Genomic DNA, 8,597 nt, shown 5'->3' on the forward strand with positions numbered 1-8,597 from the left:
CCACCTCCCCTCCCAGTTCCTTGGCAGTGACGACCTTTTTAATGTCTCTAGAGTTTTGCTTTTTCCAGAATGTCATTTAGTTGGAATTATACAATATGCAGTCTTTTCAGACTGGGTTCTTTCACTAAGAAACGTGCAGTTAGGTTTCCTCTATGTCTTTCTGTGGCTTACCAGCTCATTTCTTTTTCTTGCTGAATAATGCTCCACTGCATGGATGTAGGGCAGTTAATCATCCATTCACCTATCGAAGGGCATCTTGGTTGCTTCTAGTTTGGGGTAATTATGCATAAAGTTGCTATAAACATCTGTGTGCGGGTTTTTGTGTGGGCAGATGTATTAAGTGATTTGGGTAAATACCCGGAGGCACGATCTCTGCATCACACAGTGAGGCTAGTTTGGCTTTGTAAGAACCATCAGCCTGTCTTCCCAACTGCCTGCCCCGTTTTCATTCCCAGCAGCAGCGAGTGAGCGCTCCTGCTGCGCCACATCTGACAGCCGCGTGGTGTTGTGGTGTTTGCAAGCTCAGCCCTTCTAATTAGGTGAGCAGTGGTATCTCACGGAGGATTTAATTTCGATTCCCTAATGACACAATGTGGAGCCTCTTTTCAGATGCTTATTTGCCATCTGCATATCTTCTTTGGTGAAGTCTGTGCCCAATTCTTTAGCCCACTTTGTGCCTAGGTTGTTTATTTTCTCATTGTTGAGTTTGAACTATTCTTTGTATGTTTTATGTACAAGTCCTTTACCAGATACGTGTTTTACATACATTTTCTCCTAGCTAGTCTTTTCATTCTCTTAGCAGTGTCTTCCTTGGAGTGAAAGAGGATTCTTCTTTTGACTTTGGCATCTCAACACTGGCCTTCCAGCGGGCTAGCTTGGGCTCTGCCCCTGACATTCAAGTAAAATTCTCTCTTTCTGACAAGAACACGCTGCAAGGCCACCCTGATCTTTTCCTGCTATAAGATTTAAAGCCAGCTGCCCTCCAAGGAGTGTTGAATGCTTTTTATTGGAAAATGGCATTGGAAACCAAAATCCAGGGCCAAGAGTGTGCACGGTATGGAGGGAGGACAAATATGCCACAGCTGCTGTTCCGTGAAGGAGCAGGAGCTGGCGTTCCTTTTAGGGGTTTGAGTTCACCTTTATTTCTCCAAATTTTACACATCACGGGCCCTTCATTCCATATATTATGAGATGTCACGACTACCCAGATTTCTGTTGCAATGACGGCATGAAGGAAATGGAAAGGAAGTGCCTGGGGGACACTTGGGCAGACACGGGTCAGGGGCTCCCGCTCCTGCACGCCATCCAGCGAGCATCCACCCAGACCTGCTCCATCCTCAACCAGCAGGCCCAGGGCGGGGCCACAGGGGCAGCCCGGGGCGGGCAGAATGGGGTCCCGCAGCTCCGCTTCCCGCCGTGCGCCTCACTCTGACACCGCGTGGCTCCGTTTCCTGTGCTGTCCGTCTGCTTTGAAGGAGGAGCCACTTAACGAGGCATTTAATGCCTCCTAATTCTCCCCATTTAGGTCGCCGCCTCCTGGGGGAAGCTGCTTCACGCTTGGAAGGAGCTGCAGAAGGCTGGCGCTCTCCCCCGGGACGTGGCACCTTCAGCATGGCACTCGTGCTGCCACGCAGCCTCATTCTCTAACTGTGGCTGAGACCACCCGGAAGTCCTCCCGGGTTCCCTACAGCTGCAAAACTGGGGTCGCACCCTGCATCCGATGGAGCCTTGGGGACCACAGCCCACTCCGCAGAGAATATTTACAGGCAGGCAATCGGCCCCTGACGTGCAGCTTTTAGAGATGCCGCAGCCGTGGCTTGTCTCCAGTATTGCGTAGATGGTAAAGCGCAGACCTAAGGGAAAGGGGCCCGGGAGTCCACGGAGCAGAACCACGCTTCTCTCACTGAGCAGCGTTTTGTTACGGGCAGCCCAAAGCAACAGAGAAGTCCATGAGCTGTACGAGCGAGTTCATTCCAGCTGCTCTCGGTTCTTCCCAACAGCGAAGGTGACCTTGCGGGTGCCGAGAAGCCCTCGACGCTCCAAGCTTCTGCAGGTCCCAGCAAACGCTCCCTGGACCTTCCCAGCCCACGTGAGCTCACGTAGGAACATGCACATGCACACACACATGCACATTCCCATACACACACAACATACCCACACGCACCTGCTCTGTGCACAGGCATACATGCACACACATGTGCGCACAGACTCACATGTACAGGACACCTATCCTTGTATCTGTACACACAAGTGTACACATACATGCACATGTGCATGTAGGCAAGCTCACACCTGCACATAGGCATGAACACACACAAGTGTACACACATGAACATTCTCACATATACACACACAGTTGCGTCCAGACATCTACATGCACACTCACGCATGCACTTCGTGGGTGCACACATGCATGTACACACATGAAGACACACACAATCTTGTGTACATAACCAAACCCAGGAGAAGCAGGAGTGAAAGCAAGTGCCTGCCCATGGACTTTTCACATAAGAAAGTTCATTTTTTTATCACCCCATGGTCTGAGATAATGCATCTAAACTCCTTCCTGTAAAGTTGGATATAAATATCAGTTTCCTTTCTGGATATTCACATTTATCATATAATTATCCATATTAGTTTCATAAATGCTGGCCCAGTGGCTTCACTCACATCCCAGTGTAGTCAGCACAAGGGAAATGTGTCTCGTCTCACGATGCGCCTCTCAGAATGGCGGGCATCTCTGCTAAACCCAGGGAAGCCGAGAGCACACGGGGCTGTGACTTCTTCCAAATGCAGTTGTCCCCCCAGGTTTTCAGCTTCAGGCTCAGGTTTTGCAATCCAGGTTTTCCGTCTACTCCTGAAATATCCTGCTTGTGCCCAAACACCAGGACCCAAGAGGCAGGCTATGGAAACCTGACCAGTGGCAGTCATGAGCCCTCGGGGAAATCTAGCTGGTGCTCTTGCGCACAGCGGCGGAGCGGCAGGGCTGAGCGGCTGCCAGGCAGAATGTCCTGTCGCTGCTAACGTGATGTGACAAGGCGATTTTCTCTTCCCAGTCAGCTGCTAGGTGAATGCAAGAGATTGACTCCATGAAGTCAGCCAGTCCACTGGAAAATAAGGATTAAGCAATGCCAAACCAACCTTGTCTTCGGTATTTGAACTACATTCTTAGAGGGAAAGCATTTGTGGCCCCAGTAAGAGTCGAGAGATCGCTTCAGAGTAGCACCATGCGTCAAACCCTGCGTGTGGCTTGTGATGTCATCCTCTTGGTCCAGTTTCTTTCTGTAGATTTTTGGTGTTCCTTTTCCAAATTGAGACTATAGTATAAATAACTCCCAACAGCCAAAGGTCTCTCATGAACTTCCCTTGTTCCTTATTTCAGACTCCCTCGTTGGGAGGAGAGGGAGTTACTATATTGCCAATTTTAGGGAGGAAACAAACTAAATAAAAAAGGCAAAACTCTTCAATCTCCAGAGTAACCTGGGGAAGAAGGACAGACGCAAGCCACGCCGTCTTCATTGACAGACTCTAGTTACAAGCTGGTTGGAAGGGGCGTAGCAGTTACTACACAGCTCTGTGGACAGGCGTTGGGGAATGGACGCAATGAGCTTCTGGCCCAAGGAGGGGGACACAGAGACAGGCCTAATAGAAGACAGCGCAGCGCCAAGGCTGTAAATGAAATCCAGCTGGGGGGGGCGGTGGATAGGAGAGAGCAAGCAGGGAGAAAGGGCGCATGAGGCAGTGTCCAGGCAGCGTCTTCTTTCTCCTCCGGGCTCTGTGCCCTCCAGCAGCTCCCGTGGCTGCTCTCTCCTGCTGACTTTCACTCGGAGTAAAGGGCTCCAGGCATCTGGGTCAATCTCGACCTGATTCAGAGGGGCTGCACCTTAACTGAGGTCACGTCTTGAAAAGGCCTTTGCAGCGGGGTGGGTCCACGCCCACCAGAACGGGCACAAGCCAGAGAGCGTGTCCAGACCAGGTACACAGTTCAACCCACCCCCAGAAGGGAACCGCCCCAGGTTATCTTAACATGCACTTTCCTTAAAGGCTCCGTTTCCCACACCCGCACCTGCACCCGCACCCCGCACCCCGCACACCTGCACCCGCACCCCGCACCCCGCACCCGCACCCACACCCCGCACCCGCACCCCGCACCCGCACCCGCACCCGCACCCCGCACCCCGCACACCTGCACCCGCACCCCGCACCCCGCACCCGCACCCACACCCCGCACCCGCACCCGCACCCGCACCCCACACCCCGCACCCGCACCCGCACCCCGCACCCGCACCCCGCACCCGTACCCCGCACCCACACCCCGCACCCGCACCCGCACCCGCACCCCACACCCCGCACCCGCACCCTCACCCCGCACACCTGCACCCCGCACCCCGCACCCCGCACCCCGCACCCCGCACACGCACCCGCACCCCGCACCCCGCACCCTCACCCCGCACACCTGCACCCCGCACCCCGCACCCCGCACCCCGCACCCGCACCCCGCACACCCGCACCCCGCACCCCGCACCCCGCACCCTGCACCCCGCACCCGCACCCTCACCCCGCTCCCCGCACCCCGCACCCCGCACCCCGCACCCCGCACCCCGCACACCTGCACCCCGCACCCCGCACCCGTACCCCGCACCCGCACCCGCACCCCGCACCCCGCACCCTCACCCCGCACCCCGCACACGCACCCGCACCCCACACCCCGCACCCCGCACCCCGCACCCCGCATCCCGCACCCGCACCACGCACCCCGCACACCTGCACCCGCACCCCGCACCCGCACCCTCACCCCACACCCTGCACCCCGCACCCTCACCCCGCTCCCCGCACCCGCACCCTCACCCCGCTCCCCGCACCCTCACCCCGCACACCTGCACCCCGCACCCCGCCCCCGCACCCGCACCCTCACCCCGCTCCCCGCACCCGCATCCCGCACACTTGCACCCCGCACCCCGCACCCGCACCCCGCACCCCGCACCCTGCACACCCGCACCCGCACCCCGCACACCTGCACCCCGCACCCCGCACCCCGCATCCCGCACCCGCACCACACACCCCGCACCCCGCACCCGTACCCCGCACACGCACCCGCACCCCACACCCCGCACCCTCACCCCGCTCCCCGCACCCGCACCCCGCACACCTGCACCCCGCACCCCGCACCCTGCACCCCCCACCCGCACCCTCACCCCGCACACGCACCCCGCACCCGCACCCGCACCCCGCACCCCGCACCCACACCCCGCACCCTGCACCCGCACCCCGTACCCCCCACCCGCACCCCTCGCCCCGCACACCCACACCCCGCACCTGCACCCCGCACCCCCGCACCCGCACCCCGCACACCTGCACCCCGCACCCGTACCCCACACCCGCACCCGCACCCCGCACCCCGCACCCCGCACACCTGCACCCGTACCCCGCACCCGCACCCACTCCCCGCACCCCGCACCCCGCACCCTCACCCCACACCCGCACCCGCACCCCGCACCCCGCACCCCGCACCCCGCACCCCGCACACCTGCACCCGTACCCCGCACCCGCACCCACACCCCGCACCCCGCACCCCGCACCCTCACCCCGCTCCCCGCACCCGCACCCCACACCCCGCACCCGCACCCTCGCCCCGCACACCCGCACCCGCACCCCGCACACCTGCACCCCGCACCCCGCATCCTCACCCCACACCCCGCACCCGCACCCTCGCCCCGCACACCCGCACCTACACCCCGCACCCGCACCCACACACCTGCACCCGCACCCGCACCTGCACCCGCACCCCACACCCGCACCCCGCACCCGCACCCCGCGCACCCGCACCCTGCACCCCGCACCCGCACCCCGCACCCCGCACTCTTACCCCGCACCCCGCACCCTTACCCCGCACCCACACCCCACACCCTGCACCCTTACCCCACACACCCGCACCCCGCACCCACACCCCGCACCCCGCACCCACACCCGCACCCCGCACACCGCACACCCGCACCCCGCACACCTGCACCCTCACCCCGCACCCTCACCCCGCACCCCGCACCCCACACACCCGCGCCCGCACCCACACCCGCCATCCCAGGCCCGTCCCTGGCTCAGCGCACTCCTGCCAGCACGAAGGCCACGTCCCGACCTTCCTGCCTCCCCCGGGCTCTTGAGGGGCTGCCCAGCTCCCGGGGCTGCCGTGACAACCCCAGACTGGGGGCTTAAAAGAACAGTGATTTCTTCTCACCATTCTGGAGGCCACAGGAGGGAAATCACGCTGTTGATGGGGGCTCCCCTGCCGTTTGCAGGGGTCCTGCGACAGTGGCAGTAACACAAGGCCTACCACAGGCCCTGCCGCCACCGCCGGCCACCTCGCTCGCCTGCTCCCTGTGCGCTCTCGCCGATTTCCCTCGCCCACCAGTCACCTGGGACCCAAGCCCCATGAACCCCTTCACCCTCATCTCACCGGATCACGCCTTCAGAGACCCTATCTCCAAATGAGGCCACAGTCGCGCGGCAGGGTCTTAGGACCTGAGTGTGTCCTTCAGGGGACACCGGTCAACCCGACGTCGGGCTACGCCACGGAAGCGAGCCCTACGTTCGATTGTCCACAATCTGGAGGGGGCGACCAGCTGACTCCACCGTGCCGGGACCCCTCCCCTGACACAGCTGGGTTGCCTTCAGGGCATCCTGGACTCGCCGCCCTTCACACACCCCGCTGTCACCCCTGGGGCCCGCAAACCAGGACATTTAGCCGCGATGCCCCCATCACCTGCGCCAGGGCCACCGCCCGCAGCGACCTTGGCGCCATCCCTGTTTTCTCACAAGGACACCCAGGCCGGTCCTGAGTGCGCGCCCGCGTGTGCAGTGAAATGCTCTCCAAGCAGCCCGGTTCCTCCGGGTGGACGGTGGAAGACACGGCAGCACCGGGGGGCCCCTGTGCCTGCTGCACGTCGGAGCCAAGCCCAGCAGCTCCCTCCGATGGGCGTGAGTTCACACCAGCACGTTCACTTTTCCTCTGTATTCACGAAGCATGTGCAAGGGGATGTTCACGTCTCCCTTCTGATTGGACAGATCAGTTTTTGTCTTTGTCCCTTGGTCTGGGTGCATTCTGCTGTGGAGGCTCATATCAGAGTTTTTTGTTTGTTTTAATAGATTTTTTTTTTTTTAATTTAAAGATACATAGGACATACAAAATGTTACCTTAAAAAATATAAGAGAGCGGTGGACTTGGCCCAGTGGTTAGGGCGTCCGTCTACCACATGGGGGTCCACGGTTCAGACCCTGGGCCTCCTTGACCCATGTGCAGCTGGCCCATGTGCAGTGCTGATGCGCGCAAGGAGTGCCCTGCCACGCAGGGGTGTCCCCCACGTAGGAGAGCCCTACACGCAAGGAGTGCGCCCTGCAAGGAGAGCCACCCAGTGCAAAAGAAAGTGCAGCCTGCCCAGGAGTGGTGCTGCACACACAGAGAGCTGACACAATAAGATGACACAACAAAAAGAAACACAGATTCCCGTGCCGCTGACAACAGAAGCAGGCAAAGAAGATGCAGCAAATAGACACAGAGAATAGACAACTGGGGTGGGTGGCGGAAGGGGAGAGAAATAAATAAATAAATCTTTTTAAAAAATATATATATATATAAAAGAGGATCCATATACCCCAACTCCCCACTTCCCCACTCCTCCCACATCAACAGCTTCTTTCATCATCCTGGCACATTCATTGCACTTGGTGACTACATTTTGGAGCACTGCTGCACCGCATGGATTATAGTTTACATTGTAGTTCACACTCTCTCCCCCTATCCATTTGGTGAGTTATGGCAGGATATATAATGTCCAGCATCTGTCCCTGCAATATCATTTAGGACAACTCCAAGTCCTGAAAATACCCCCACATCACACCTCTTCTTCCCTTTCCCTGCCCTCAGCCACTCCCGTGGCCACTGTCTCCACGTCAATGCTACAGTTTCTCCCATTCCTAGAGTCTAAGCTCCTGTGATGTCAAGAACTAGACAAGGCTCCACCTTCCTTTCTCCCCTTGGCCCATGGCTCCAGCAATCTGGTCTGGTCTTCAGCGTTAGCTGACAAGACCCCGTCACCACAGCTCAAGCTCCAGCCAAAGGAAAAGAAAAAGAACTTCCAGCCCCTGCCCCAGGATGGAGTGCTCAGAGGGAATTCCACAACGTTAGGAGCAACAATAAGGAAGGCAGCCTGCAGGCGCCACATTCCCTTCCACCTCTTCATCCCTCCTCATCGCGTGCCATCATTTCCCTTTCAGCTCATGCAGGTTGGCGTGGAGTCGTTTCTTTTGGCTGTTGGATAAATACAAATATTTGTACCCATCCAATATCTTGAAAGAAAATTCGCACTGACAGAAAATACCACCAAGATGATGCCATGAATCTACCAAAGATTTTTTTTTAACTTTATCAAAAATGTCAAGAGAAACAATCTCTTTAGGTCCATACAATGTACACCATAATATTGGGATCCCATAAGCATCAGTTATAAAAAACACCCCTGCACATTTTTATTTGAACATCTTTCAATTTTCATTCTCACTTCTATTACATCTACAAAATCCTGACACCAATCCAAGTAGGAGGT

At 58.2% G+C, this 8,597-nt stretch overlaps 1 protein-coding gene across 1 annotated transcript; it reads left to right on the forward strand.

The window, feature by feature from the left end:
- The first annotated feature begins 1,228 nt into the window (after positions 1–1,228).
- On the forward strand, positions 1,229–6,158 carry LOC131278868 (uncharacterized). Its single transcript, XM_058299472.1, has 3 exons — positions 1,229–1,416; positions 2,001–2,089; positions 4,045–6,158. The coding sequence occupies exons 1-3, from the start codon at positions 1,229–1,231 to the stop codon at positions 6,156–6,158; spliced, it is 2,391 nt and encodes a 796-aa protein (XP_058155455.1).
- The last annotated feature ends 2,439 nt before the right edge of the window (positions 6,159–8,597 follow it).

This window comes from Dasypus novemcinctus, chromosome 6, assembly GCF_030445035.2.
Source record: "Dasypus novemcinctus isolate mDasNov1 chromosome 6, mDasNov1.1.hap2, whole genome shotgun sequence".
Classification (NCBI taxonomy): domain Eukaryota; kingdom Metazoa; phylum Chordata; class Mammalia; order Cingulata; family Dasypodidae; genus Dasypus; species Dasypus novemcinctus.

Excerpts from the sequence above, each read along its gene's own strand:
- LOC131278868 (XM_058299472.1), top strand. The coding sequence starts at position 1,229 with ATGAAGGAAATGGAAAGGAAGTGCCTGGGGGACACTTGGGCAGACACG. Across the intron at positions 1,417-2,000 it reads CCGCAGCTCCGCTTCCCGCC|CGAAGGTGACCTTGCGGGTG; the intron begins GTGCGCCTCACT and ends TCTTCCCAACAG. Across the intron at positions 2,090-4,044 it reads CCTGGACCTTCCCAGCCCAC|GCTCCGTTTCCCACACCCGC; the intron begins GTGAGCTCACGT and ends CTTTCCTTAAAG.